The 14,466-nt window shown below is 39.1% G+C and overlaps 1 protein-coding gene across 5 annotated transcripts; it reads right to left on the bottom strand.

Moving 5' to 3' along the window:
• Positions 1–406: 406 nt before the first annotated feature.
• Positions 407–13,370, bottom strand: ZNF639 (zinc finger protein 639). 5 transcript variants are annotated; one of them, XM_068546275.1, is made up of 8 exons: positions 13,123–13,370; positions 12,654–12,756; positions 12,250–12,336; positions 9,329–9,401; positions 8,620–8,688; positions 7,381–7,491; positions 2,433–2,567; positions 407–2,285 (listed from the first exon to the last, which is right to left on the bottom strand). In XM_068546275.1, the coding sequence occupies exons 5-8, from the start codon at positions 8,675–8,677 to the stop codon at positions 1,132–1,134; spliced, it is 1,458 nt and encodes a 485-aa protein (XP_068402376.1). In that variant the 5' UTR covers positions 8,678–8,688; positions 9,329–9,401; positions 12,250–12,336; positions 12,654–12,756; positions 13,123–13,370; the 3' UTR covers positions 407–1,131. The 5 variants fall into 5 exon arrangements, with proteins under 5 accessions (XP_068402376.1, XP_068402374.1, XP_068402375.1 ...); XM_068546273.1 differs by lacking the exon at positions 12,250–12,336; XM_068546274.1 differs by lacking the exons at positions 12,250–12,336; positions 13,123–13,370 and adding an exon at positions 12,892–13,108.
• Between the last annotated feature and the right edge of the window lie 1,096 nt (positions 13,371–14,466).

Genomic DNA, 14,466 nt, shown 5'->3' with positions numbered 1-14,466 from the left:
ACAGACTTGCACTCAGGGAGAAGACCATGTGAACATGAAGACAGCCACGTACAAGCCAAGGAGAGTAGCGGGGAAGAGCTCCTTCTCTCACAGCTCTCAGAAGCAATCAACTATGCTAATATTTCAATTTTGAATTTCTAGCCTCTAGAACTGTGAGGTAATAAATTTCTATTGTTTAAGCTACTCAGTTTGTGATAATTTGTTATGGCAGCCACAGGAAACTAATATAGAAGATTGATTTACCACTATCGTAAGTAATCTATACATTTTCATACAGCAACCCCTATCTCCCACATCTTCCTATTTCTATTTTAATACTTCAGTGGGTTTTCTCAGAAAATGATTTGATATCAGAAGTTCAGGCATGACTTTGTAGTTGCATAACTGAAAATGAAATGTGAACAGATTATAAATAACTTGTTTATTCATTTATAAATGAGTTATGAAATGTTACTTTATTGTCAAACCCCTTACCAGTTCCTCCCCCTTTAAAATTATTTAGCACATAGATGGGGTTAAAGTAGAATAAGAATTAAAAAAAGACTGCCAAGAAAACCAGATCTCTCCTTACCATAACACTGGCCTCCTAGTGTCACTGAAAGAATCACACAGATGGGGAGTTCATTGATTGTCTTGGGGATAATAATTGTTGGGGAATGCAAAAGGAGGGTCTGGATCTTATTAATGGGAGTATCAGTGGACTTAAGTGCGTATTATGTTGCACTTTAGTTCTGATAGTACAGTACTTCAACGACTTCATACATGAAAAACTGATCTTGTTTTTTTGAGTTTAAAGAAGAAAAAGTTTAGAGCACCTATGTTTACGGAAGGAAAACTATAGTCTAATTTCTTCAGTACATCTGTTTCTTATCAATTTATGAAATCAGAGAACATGCAAGAAACATGATAGTCACCAAAAGTGGTTAAAACTACCAACTACAATACATTGAAAATACCACATTTAGGATACAATTATACACTGAAAAAGATAGCAATGCCAAGAAAAAAAATTTAAAAAGATCTTGTTAAAAACAGTTCTCATAAGTTGTGTTTAAAATCATCCATTTTAACATCTGCAAAAAAGTCAAATTTCTTATTTTACATCAACATTATGGAAATTAAAGAGAACAATCAAGTTGTCTCATGGACCGGAAGGTGACTTATTAATTCCCTTTCATTTCCAAACCTCATTAAGCAGTCACTACATTTATGAGGTAAATCAGCCGAATGCTTGAAATCTAGATGAATTTTAAGATCTTCAATCTGCCCTGTTGAATATTCACAATATTGACATAAATAAATCCCTTCAGATAAATGTGAATTTAAATGTTTGCAATATTCTAGCATACTTGAAAAGCCTTTCCCACAGTCATCACAAACATGAGGAAAAATTTTAGTATGTTCAATAGCAACATGCCTGTTAACATTTGTATGAAGTCTACTCCGAAACCCACATACTTGACATACAAAGAAGTTTTTACATTTGTCAAATGTAATTTTGCTTAAGAGGCTGTACTGTCCATGTTCTCCATTGTTATACTTATCACTTAACTCTATTAATTTACATGCATGCTCATTTACCACATGGCTATGCAAGTCTTCTGGATCATTCGTTTCATGTTCACAGAACTGACACAAGTACTGTTCATCACAGCTATGCTCCTGGAAATGTAGGTAGAGTTCACTGCTTGAGGAGAACTGTACGTCACACTGCTCACACCAATAAAGGTGATCACTAAAATGGGTGTCTGCAATGTGCTGGCTGAGGTTCTCAAAAATTACTGTCTTATAATCACAGTATTTACAAATGTAGGGATCCTCCTCATGCAGTTTGGCATGTTCGATCAGGAGCATGTTGGTAGAGAAACTTTCTTTGCATACTCGACAGACATTTGAATCAGTACGCTTATGCTTCAAGATCATATGCTGCTTTAAATCAGAAAAATATTTGCTGTTGAACTCACAAAGTTCACATTTATAGAGGCCACTGCTATTAGCTCTCAGTAAAGGCCATTTCTGCTGGGCAGTCACATTAAAAGCTTGGCTCTTGTCAAGAATTTTGCAAAGTTTAGCTGGTGGCTCTTCATCAGTTTGGTCTTGGAGACTCTCAGAGGAATTGTTTTCTGTCTCTATATCATAATCTTCAGAAATTGCATGCACTTCCGCAGCAATTGGAACATCTTCAGCAGTGTGAACTTCTATAGGGCTGTCCTCTTGAGTTTGCTGGTTGACTGATTCAGGGGAGTCGCACTCTTCATCACAAATTTCAATATCAGTAGATTTTTCTAAAAAGTAAAACAAGCCTATTATTATTATTATTACTAAATAAGACCTACTAAATAAGTCATTGGCAAAAAGAAATTTATTTTACTTATTATTTTTTCACTGATCTATACAAAATGTGCAAATTCTATTAATTTACTTTCCGTTACCTGTAGAAAAGGCAGTGTGGTCTAGAATTCTAAGTACAGGACTGGGAACCAGGTAGTTTTGATTTCTGTTTCTGGCCTTGATTCCATCTGTAAATTTTGGCAAGTCATTTGATGTCTCTGTATCAGAATCATCATCTGTGAAAAGGGATTTGGAAAAATATTTATTATTTATATCAAAGCATTAAACATTATTATAAAACAAAGTACCAATGTTTTAAAATATAATTTAGAATTCCAACAGAACTAAGGACTTAGATTTAGCTATGAAAAGCTTTGTTATCTGTGTACCACAGATACACAGAAAATCTGTCCAAACAAGCAACTACTTTTGCTTCCATACCCTATTTGGACTAGAATACACTTTTTAAAGTTACTTGGGAATTTTAACTTGAAATTACTGAGTTTGAGTCAGTCTTTATTCCCTCAGCTCAGCCCCAATGTTTTATTTATTTTTTAACATTTTTATTGGAGTACAATTGCTTTACAATGGTGTTAGTTTCTGCTTTATAACAAAGTGAATCAGTTATACATATACATATGTTCCCACATCTCTTCCCTCTTGCGTCTCCCTCCCTCCCACCCTCCCTATCCCACCCCTCTAGGTGGTCACAAAGCACCGAGCTGATCTCCCTGTGCTATGCAGCTGCTTCCCACTAGCTATATATTTTACATTTGGTAGTGTATATATGTCCATGCCACTCTCTTTGTCACAGCTTCCCCTTCCCCTTCCCCATATCCTCAAGTCCATTCTCTAGTAGGTCTGTGTCTTTATTCCCATCTTGCCCCTAGGTTCTTCATGACCATTTTTTTTTTCTTTTTAGATTCCATATATATCTGTTAGCATACGGTTTCGTTTTTCTCTTTCTGACTTACTTCACTCTGTATTACAGACTCTTGGTCCATCCACCTCACTACAAATAACTCAACTTCGTTTCTTTTTATGGCTGAGTAATATTTCATTGTATATATGTGCTGCATCTTCTTTATCCATTCATCTGTCGATGGACACTTAGGTTGCTTCCATGTCCTGGCTATTGTAAATAGAGCTGCAATGAACATTTTGGTACATGACTCTTTTTTTTTTAAATTTTATTTATTTATTTATTTATTTATGGCTGTGTTGGGTCTTTGTTTCTGTGCGAGGGCTTTCTCTAGTTGCGGCAAGCGGGGGCCACACTTCATCGCAGTGCACGGGGCTCTCACTATCGTGGCCTCTCCTGTTGTGGAGCACAGGCTCCAGACACGCAGGCTCAGTAGTTGTGGCTCACGGACCCGGCTGCTCCGCGGCATGTGGGATCTTCCCAGACCAGGGCTCAAACCCATGTTCCCTGCATTGGCAGGCAGATTCTCAACCACTATGCCACCAGGGAAGCCCCATGACTCTTTTTGAATTATGGTTTTCTCAGGGTATATGCCCAGTAGTGGGACTGCTGGGTTGTATGGTAGTTCTATTTTTAGTTTTTTAAGGAACCTCCATACTGTCCTCCATAGTGGTTGTATCAATTTACATTCCCACCAACACTGCAAGAGGGTTCCCTTTCCTCCACATCCTCTCCAGCATTTATTGTTTGTACATTTTTTGATGATGGCCATTCTGACCGGTGTGAGATGATATCACATTGTAGTTTTGATTTGCATTTCTCTAATGATTAATGATGTTGAGCATTCTTTCATGTGTTTGTTGGCAATCTGTATAGCTTCTTTGGAGAAATGTCTATTTAGGTCTTCTGCCCATTTTTGGATTGGGTTTTTTTTTGATATTGAGCTGCATGAGCTGCTTTTAAATTTTGGAGATTAATCCTTTGTCAGTTGTTTCATTTGCAAATATTTTCTCCCATTCTGAGGGCTGTCTTTTCATCTTGTTTATGGTTTCCTTTGCTGTGCAAAAGCTTTTAAGTTTCACTAGGTCCCATTTGTTTATTTTTGTTTTTGTTTCCATTTCTCTAGGAGGTGGGTCAAAAAGGATCTTGCTGTGATTTATGTCAGAGTGTTCTGCCTATGTTTTCCTCTAAGAGTTTGATAGTGTCTGGCCTTACATTTAGGTCTTTAATCCATTTTGAGTTTATTTTTGTGTATGGTGTTAGGGAGTGTTCTAATTTCATTCTCTTACATGTAGCTGTCCAGTTTTACCAGCACCACTTATTGAAGAGGCTGTCTTTTCTCCACTGTGTATTCTTGCCTCCTTTATCAAAGATACGGTGACCATATGTGCATGGGTTTATCTCTGGGCTTTCTATCCTGTTCCATTGATCTATATTTCTGTTTTGTGTACCATACTGTCTTGATTACTGTAGCTTGGTAGTATAGTCTGAAGTCTGGGAGCCTGATTCCTCCAGCTCTGTTTTTCTTTCTCAAGATTGCTTTGGCTATTCGGGGTCTTTTGTGTTTCCATACAAATTGTGAAATTTTTTGTTCTAGTTCTGTGAAAAATGCCAGTGGTAGTTTGAAAGAGATTGCATTGAATCTGTAGATTGCTCTGGGTAGTAGAGTCATTTTCACAATGTTGATTCTTCCAATCCAAGAATATGGTATCTCTCTCCACCTATTTGTATCATCTTTAATTTCTTTCATCAGTGTCTTATAATTTTCTGCATACAGGTCTTTTGTCTCCTTAGGTAGGTTTATTCCTAGGTATTTTATTCTATTTGTTGTAATGGTAAATGGAAGTGTTTTCTTAATTTCACTTTCAGATTTTTCATCATTAGTGTATAGGAATGCAAGAGATTTCTGTGCATTAATTTTGTATCCTGCTACTTCACCAGATTCATTGATTAGCTCTAGTAGTTTTCTGGTAGCATCTTTAGGATTCTCTATGTATAGTATGTCATCTGCAAACAGTGACAGCTTTACTTCTTCTTTTCCGATTTGGATTCCTTTTATTTCTTTTTCTTCTCTGATTGCTGTGGCTAAAACTTCCAAAACTATGTTGAATAATAGTGGTGAGAGTGGGCAACCTTGTCTTGTTCCTGATCTTAGTGGAAATGGTTTCAGTTTTTCACCATTGAGGACGATGTTGGCTGTGGGTTTGTCATATATGGCCTTTATTATGTTGAGGAAAGTTCCCTCTATGCCTACTTTCTGGAGGGTTTTTATCATACATGGGTGTTGAATTTTGTCGAAAGCTTTCTCTGCATCTATTGAGATGATATGATTTTTCTCTTTTCAATTTGTTAAAGCCCCAATGTTTTAAAGTTAACATGGACAAGCTGAAATGCCAGTCAATAGAGAAAACTGCACTTCAACATCAGGTCTTTCTTAAACAGACTTTATGTTTTAGAAGTTTCAGATTTATAGAAAAAAAAAAAAAAAAGACAGTACAGAGAATTCCCATATATCCTGCATTCAGTTTCTCCACTATTAACATCTTACGTTAATATTTGTTACAATTAATGACCAATACTGGTAAGTTGTTATTAACTAAAGTCCATACTTCATCCAGATATCCTTGGTTTTTACATAACCTCCTTTTTCTGTTCCAGGCTCCCAACCAGGATACATACCATTTAGTTGTCATGTCTCTAGGCTACTGTTAACTGTGGTAGTTTCTCAGACTTCCCTTGTTTTCGAAGACCATGACAATTTTGAGGAGACTGGTAAGGTATTTTGCAGGATGTCCCACTAATGAACTTTGGTTTTTTTTCATGATTAGACTGTGATTATGGATCATTGGGAAGGAAACACAGAGGCAAACTATCATTTTTATCGCATCATATCAAGAGTACATACTATTAACGTGGTTTATCACTGCTGACGTTGAACTTGATAACCGGGGTATTTATCAGGTTTCTCCACTGTAAAGTCACTCTTTTACTTTCCATACTCTATGCTTGGAATTAAGTCACTAAGTGCAGTCCATACTTAAGGAGTGGAAAGTTATGCTCCACCTCCTTGAGTGAGGAGTATCTACATAAATAATTTGGAATTCTTCTGTACAGATTTGTTTCCTCTCCCTTAAATCAGCCATTTCTCCAAGAAGCCCTCGTTCCTTTTATTGGAAAATGGTATTAGAAACCAAGATCTGGGCACTGGATGTGCTCATTGTTACTGGGCTGTCATTTCTGTTAGGCCCCCTCAGCTAACAAAGCAAAAAATACGTGCATGTACACTACCATGTATATATAGATATACCCATAAATGTTTCTGTATGTAACCATTTGTGTGTATATTAAGCCAAACATGAGTTCATACTGATGTCTCTGACTCTGCATGTTCTTTTTTTAAAATTTATTTTTAAAAAGTATTTATTTATTTATTTATTTGGCTGCACTGGGTCTTAGTTGCGGTACGTGGGATCTTTTAGTTGCAGCATGCAGCCTCTTAGTTGTAGCATGTGGGATCTAGTTTCCTGACCAGGGATTGAACCCGGGCCCCCTGCACTGGGAGCACGGAGTCTTAACCACTAGAGCACCAGGGAGATCTCTGCATGTTCTTTAAATAATTTATGTTTCTGTGCCTATAATAGGAGCTCACGGGAACTGGGGGTTTTGATTATTTCAGAGGAAGAAGAGAGCAAATGCAAGTTACTATTCATCTAATGCTCTAGAAAAGAGGAGTCAATAGAAGATACAAGATTGAAAATGACCAAATCCTTCACCCTCTGTTCTTTCCTTCCATTAGCCCTCCAGACTGAAAGGTATAGCTGAGTGGAAGAACTGTGTGTAACAGTATTCTTCACCTTTCATCATAAATGGTCCAAACTCTGGGTCATTCCTGCTTTGCCACTGATTCCTAGCTGATTAAAATTGATTTAGGAGGATCTGTTTTTGATTTATATCTCTGAAATAATGTTAAAAATTAAAATTCACTTTCTTACACAAAACTCTTTTGTTTTCTTAAGTTTAAACACTTGCCCATTTTGAAATCATCACTTTCACCCACATTTTCAAAAAAGAAATGAAAAATTATAAAAGCAACTTAATGAAAAATATTTTGGAAAATTTAGATATACCTTTGTTGTCAAAATATTTTAAGTCTGGTTGTCTCATAGAACAAACACTATAACAATGATCAGAAAAAATGCCATTGAATCCATCTGCAATTCTGCTTATTCCAGAGGAATCTGAAAACAAAATTTTAAAAATTTCAAGCATACTGAACATATATACATTTAATGACACCCATCTCTTTATCCAACATATATAAAATTTCATAGTATTTGTAACAAAGTATTAACATTTCCCTCAATTCTCAAGGCTTTTATAATTCAGATCTGACACTGACTTTGAGCTTTGAAAGAACCATAAATTATACAATTTAAAATATAATACTTTGAAGCACACAAAGATACATTTGCCTTGGTCAGAATCCCACAAAATATAAATATGCAATATACGTGTTAATTGCAAAAAAAAAAAAAAAAAAAAAAACAAAAAAACAAAAAAAACAAAAAAACCCAAAAAAACAAAAAAAACAAAAACAAAAACAAAAAAAAACAAAAAAAAAAAATCCCAAAAATAACAAACCAAAAAAAACTGAATTAACTACCAAGAAGATCTGCCATGTACTGTAGGAAAAGCATAACACATAGGAGAAAGTTTGAGGACCAGTTAGGGCCCTGAATACAGTCATTTCAACTCTTGCCTGGGAAGTGCCAGTAAGCAGTAAACCAGGCTTAATTTCCTCAGATATGAAAAATGTGTAAGTTGGGTTGGTTAACAGGTATACCTGAGACTGCCCCAAGTATATGCATGTGGGTTGCATTTGTTACAGATGGCCAAAGACATCTTATTTGCTAAGACAGCAGAGCCAACCTCAAAGAAAGGATATAAAATTACACAATCAAAATGAAATTCATATTTCTGAAAATAATGTACAAGATAAAGTATTTTCCCAATGATACAAAATATCTTCCACCAAGGTTATTGCTGTGCCTTAAGCACAAGCTTGGGAATCACACAGGCAAATATCAATTATGCTGTATAAGTATGTAACCTCAGATATCTAATTTTAAATATCTATAAACCACGAAGTTGTGAGGATTAAACAATGTCTGCAAAGTTCTGATGTGTGCCTAGCACATGGCAGACATTGAGAAATATATTTTCAGACAATTTATTTAAAGTTTACTCTTACCTAAAAGTTGACCCAGATATTTAACTCTTATCAGATCATTTATGAGAAAATGATGGAAACACAACTGCATGGGAATACACGGCCTAACTTTTAAATAATTTAATCACACACTGACCTGAATAACGAGAAGGGTGTAAAGTCTTCCTTTTTCTTTTTTTAGGATATTCATTCATATCTTTTTAATCTAAAAATGGAAAAATTTAACAAATATATCACAACTGTTAATATTGTTATAAAATTTTCTTCTAACCAAATAATTTATTGGCAATAGGAAGTATGAAAATCCACTTCATAAAAGAAATGTTAAACAATCCTTCTGCTTACATTTTGGATTTATTTTTCTGATCAAGTTTAAATGCAGGACACCAAGTTCTGTTTTCTTTCTTACTGAGGTCGAGAACTCCTTTTCAAATATGGATGCAATTGTGAAAACTGGATAATAACATAAGCCTTACGCTTAAATTATTTTTTATAGAAGACAAATTGTGCCTATGGCACCAAATTAAGAGTTTTACAGGTACATTTCTTACAGTTGGGAATATTTTGACACAGTTTTGAAACCACAGGTAGATACAATCCCTCAAAAAAATACTGTCACAAATCTGTATTGATGCCCTGGCTTCAGGAAAAACAAAAAAACAAAAAAAACAAAACTCATTGTATAGAAGCTCAGAATATAATTTTCAAGAAAAAAATCCTTTTCTGACTTATGAGGTCACATTCAACATTCTGTCGAGAACGAAAGAGTACGGCAGCCACTGAATGATTAAATTCCGACAGACTGTTATAGAATTGACTAATTAGTTTTACTACATCCCACTTACTTGATATAATTCTTAATACTGGAGTGAGGAAAAATGAATTACAGGAAGTTTTCACAGATGGTAAAAAAAATGCCTGTAGAAAAAAACATGACAAAAGTCATAAGAGCAAAAATGTAGTTCATTTCTGAGACTCAAGAATACAATGGTGGACTTCCCTGGTGGCGCAGTGGTAAAGAATCTGCCTGCCAATGCAGGGGACATGGGTTTGAGCCCAGGTCCGGGAAGATCCCACATGCTGTGGAGCGACTAAGCCCATGTGCCACAACTACTGAGCCTGCGCTTAGAGCCCTCGAGCCACAACTACTGAGCCCGCGTGCCACAACGACTGAAGCCTGTGCGCCTAGAGCCCATGCTCCACAACATGAGAAGCCACTGCAGTGAGAAGCCCGCACACTGCAACGAAGAGTAGCCCCCGCTCGCTGCAACTAGAGAAAGCCTGTGTGCAACAACAAAGACCAAACGCAGCCTAAATAAATAAATAAATAAAATTAGTTAAAAAAAAAAAAAAAGAATACAATGGTACCAGATCTTAGTCAACTAGAAAGCTATACAGAATTAACTCAAGTACAATATTCTTTTGAACATACTGTATTAAGTACTAAAACTTGTATAAATCCATAAATATGTGACTATATGTAAATATGTGTCACGTTTTGTTGAAATGAATTTACCTTCTAAAGCTATAGTTGTATCTTAACACCAAAATAGGAATATAAATCTCATTAATTTATTCAGCCACAGTGAAAGCCAATATAATGCAGGCCAACTCCAAATTAGACTTTAAACTGTTTAAATCCTTATAGATTATTTAATAAAGAATAATAATCATTTGAGCACCAATTATGTACCATGATGTGTACATTATTTTATTTAACCCTATGATTTGCAAAATCCACAACACTCTCAAAATCACTATTCTTTACCCTTTGTTACTGATGAGGAAACTGAGGCATAAATTTAAGTCAGTGGAATACTTAATAAGTGACAGGGCTGGGATTTGAACAAAGATCTGATTTTGAAGACCATGCTTTCAATCCCTTTATTTTAGTTGTGGAAACAAATAGGGAGATAAAGTGATCACCCCAATTCAAGTAATAGATTAGTGTCAGAATCAGAACTGCCTACTCCATTTCAGATTAGTGTTCTTCCCCCTGTAGCAGTGGGAAAGTAAGGAATGTCAAGAAAAAAAATGCATTGTGAAGTCTTCTCTACCAGCTTATAAACTGCTTTTCTTATCACCACAGTGATATACCATATAGCAGGTAGAACTTGGCATCATTACTAAGACCATCTCATTTCTAGTGGTAAGGAACTTGAGGTGAACATACTGTTTTTGCTGCTTCACTAAGTTCTGGGTATATCAGCACTACACGTGCTGTGATATTACACTTATAGTGCTGTTGAGTTTATTGCAAATTTTCCTTATTTTATTTGATCTTCACAACAATCCTGTGAAGTACATAGAAGGGCTACTGTCAAATCCACTCCAATTTTACTGATGAGGAAACAAACTCAGGGAAAGTCAAGTCAACAAAGTAGCAGAACCAGAGATGAAAAAGCATGTCTTCTGACTTCTGGGTTTTGAACAACTAACTGTGTGAGTAAATCTTCATTTCTAATCACTGCTACCAGAGAGTTACGTCTTGCTTCCAGTTCTTACTCAGCCACCAACTGGGAGGAGGGGAAGGGAATCACCCAAAGAAACTGACAACCATGATTTACAGAAATGGTATCAATATATACAATGCCTCACCTAACAACACAAATAGCATTCCTTGAGCCCACCCCCATCAAGTGCATTAAAAAAGAAAAAAAAGAAAAGCTGTTTTCATATTTATGTAATAAACGAAAATCTCAAGACTTATTCCTAATACCTTTTGTACACTTCCAGAATTTACACAGCTAAAACCTTTATACTTCATGTTCTAAATGTTCTACAAGTATCAGATAGAACACTGAACACTGTCAGCCGAGCATGTTAAATACTTCAAATTCTTTCAAAAAAGCAAGAAAAGGAAACGAAGCATGGCATTAGAATTAATGTTGCAAGCTGGCCTGGATTCAGACTGTCAGGTGGAAGGAATAAGATTACCTTGATCAGCAATTGTTTGACTCCTACTTAGGGCTAAACAATATCCAAATGCTCACCAGACCTCCTTTAAGCCAAGATGGTAAAATGCCCAATCAAGACCAAAAATGCTAACCATCCTTCATTTCAGCAAATGTTTTTAAGTGTCTTTTGCATGTATAACTGCCCTGATGAAGAAGTTTGGCTTTTTTACTTAGGTATGTCACATACACATTTGCTCACCAGTCCTCCTTTCATTGGGAAGATTCTGAACATGCACCTTTTAACTCAACTCCCCTTCCTCACTTAAAAACAAACTACAGATGTAATATACGTCACTGCAGCAAAATTAGAAAAAAATTAAAATGAATTGAATCACTTAGAATCTATTCATCCAGAAAAACCACTGTTAACATTTTGGTGCATACACACCTAGACATTTTTCTCCTGCTAAGGTATTCACAAATATTTTACGTTTACAAAAAGAAAATCACGCCATCCAAAACATTTTTTTTTTAAAGCAACTTACAAGACACTCGTCAGCATCTTTCCACCTGTCATTTTTTTTCAACAATAAAAACGTCTAAGTACAAAACACACTACAGATAATAGGCAGTCAGCACTTACATCAAAGGGTTCAACCTTTCTAAGGCCTTTCATGCAATGTAAATATTCTCTTTCTAATTGGTATAAACGTAAGACAAGCATTTACAATAAAAAGCTACAGTTTTCTTCTAAAGAGTTTTAAAAGCACGTTCTTTTCCACCTTCATTTTGAAACAAGTATATATTTTCCAGATTTTAAAAGAAATGAAACACAAAAATGCCACAGGAAAACTTGAACTAGAACCCACACTGTATGTCCAATTTAGTGTCAGTCTTTGCTTTATCTCTTTGCTAAGAGATAAACTGCCTCAAATCACTCGTGTCCCTTGGTTGTACTGAAAAACAAGACCGAAAGGAGTTATAAGCACCCTAACAAGTGGCTTACGCTATACTGGCTGGAGACTTATAGCCGGGACCGAGGCTTGAAGGTTGAGGCTAGAGGCGCGGTCAAGGGACGCGCCGCCGGAGGGTCAAGATGTCACCCGCAGGGTCTGAGGGCCAGCGTGGCACCGACGGGTGTCCCGGGCCCAGACGCCCGGAGGAGCCCCGCAGGAGCCACCGGGACCCAGCCGCCCCCACCCCGGCGCCACGCACCGGCCCCACCCGGGCCCGGCGACTAGCGGAAACTCCCAAGCCCCGACCCCAGAGGCACCTTTCGGAAAAAAACAGCGGGGGGCCGAGGCGAGCCAGGGTGGAAGCGTCCTCCACAGGGGATGGAACTGCCTTCGGGATGGGGGAGGGGAGCGCCATCCTGCCTGAAAACGAAGGCAGGATTTCAGTTTAAAAGACGCCATCCGGTCTTCCCTGCCCTCTCCCGCAGGAAGCTGCGCCCGCACGCCCGCGGCCCCTGCAGCAGTGCAGCGCCCAGGCCGCTCCGCCCTCACACTCACCAGTCCTCGGGCCCCGCCCGGCCAGCCCAGGCGCAGCTCCGAGGCGGCGGACGAGGCACCCGAGCACGTTCGGAGGGGCCGCGCAGCCCTGCTCTCGGGCGCACGGCGGCGGGCGGCGCCGCTCTAGCCCTCACGCTCCCGGGGTCTCCGACGGGCCAGCCCCACTCCCTCCCCGCGCGCCCTATGCCCTGCCTGCCAGGCCCCCGGCCCAGGCTCGGCGGCCGCACTCACCGCCTCGCTCCGCGCCTGCGCCGCACGCCTCAGGGGCCCGCCGAGAGGGCGGGGAGGGGACTAGGTGAGAGTGGGGGCAGGGGAACGGGTGGCTTGGCCTCACAGCACACCCAGCCTGGGAGGGACCACCGGCCTCAAGCGCCGGGGGTGGCCCGGCGGCCCGCCCCCACCCCGGCAGGCACCTCCGCGCGGCGGCGGGTCCCTTCCGGGCGGGGGACCGCCCTTCCCGAAACGAGCGGGCGATTCCACCCTCTAGAATTGCTCCCGGCGAGGCTGCCGAGGGAACTTTCCCCCGCCCGCCCCCGGCCCTCCCTCCCGCACGGAAGAAGTGGGAGAAGCGACGCGCGCCAGGCGGCCTTTTCCCACTAAGCTCCGCCTGGGGACGTGCCAGAATGGTCTTGCTCGGGGTAGGCAAGGCATGTGGCGTTTCAAACCCCAAAGAGGGGCCGCAGCCTATTGGGGACGAAAAGGGCAGCTGTCCACAGGGCAGGAGCGTTAAGCTCTTAAAAGGTCGTGAATCATTGTTAGGCTTTAGCCGGATTCCCTGACTCAAAAAATCTTGGTGGAATGAGTGTGAAATTATAGCGGATTGGATTAGATGATTTAACTCCTTTTCCGACCTTGAGTTTCTAGGAGCAGAGGTAGAGAGGATTAAATTAAGTAAGCGTAAATAAACTTGTGAACAGGGTGTGGTCACATGTTTAATCTTTTTGACAAAGAGTTAAGGTTGTTAGTCCCAATTTACAAATTAGTAAAGTGAGCTTGTGAGGGTCTAGAGACTAGGTTTTATTCATTTTTGTAGCCTCAGCACCCGGTCCAAATAATTGTTAAATGGATGATGAAGCCCATACGGATCATCATGTGCCCAAGGTCACTCTAAAAGTCAGGACTGCAATCTGTGTCTTTTTATCCATACGTCTACTGTGCTTTTCTTGCTTACCACATACTAACCAACCAACCAACCACCGGATAGTTATCATAGACTTTACTCTGGCCCCTTCAACTATCTCCCAGGAGATAAAGTCATATTTGAAAGAGACACTAGTGTGTGTCTCGATTTTTTACGATTTCATAACTTTTATGTGTGTGTTAAGCCCAAATAAACGACTATTTATGAATGCTGGCATGGCCTGAATAAAGTATGAAGAGATTTAGAGGCACCTTTTAATCCTAGTATAGTAAGTTATGGCACGGAATAGGGAATTGACACAGGTTTGTGAAATTTGTAAAGGACAGTATGTTTCATTCCCTCCTCTTGGGTAGTTGGGCTGTTTCTTGACCTGATACGGTGGAAGCCACTAGGGGGTGTTATGGAACCATTCTGAAGGCTTCTCTTTGCCAGCA

The sequence above is a fragment of the Eschrichtius robustus genome, chromosome 6, assembly GCF_028021215.1.
Source record: "Eschrichtius robustus isolate mEscRob2 chromosome 6, mEscRob2.pri, whole genome shotgun sequence".
NCBI classification, from domain to species: Eukaryota; Metazoa; Chordata; class Mammalia; order Artiodactyla; family Eschrichtiidae; genus Eschrichtius; species Eschrichtius robustus.
This window is presented reverse-complemented; position numbering and strand designations above follow the sequence as displayed.

Excerpts from the sequence above, each read along its gene's own strand:
- ZNF639 (XM_068546275.1), bottom strand. The coding sequence starts at position 8,677 with ATGAATGAATATCCTAAAAAAAGAAAAAGGAAGACTTTACACCCTTCT. Across the intron at positions 7,492-8,619 it reads ACACCCTTCTCGTTATTCAG|ATTCCTCTGGAATAAGCAGA; the intron begins GTCAGTGTGTGA and ends TTTTGTTTTCAG. Across the intron at positions 2,568-7,380 it reads AAAATATTTTGACAACAAAG|ATGATGATTCTGATACAGAG; the intron begins GTATATCTAAAT and ends CCCTTTTCACAG.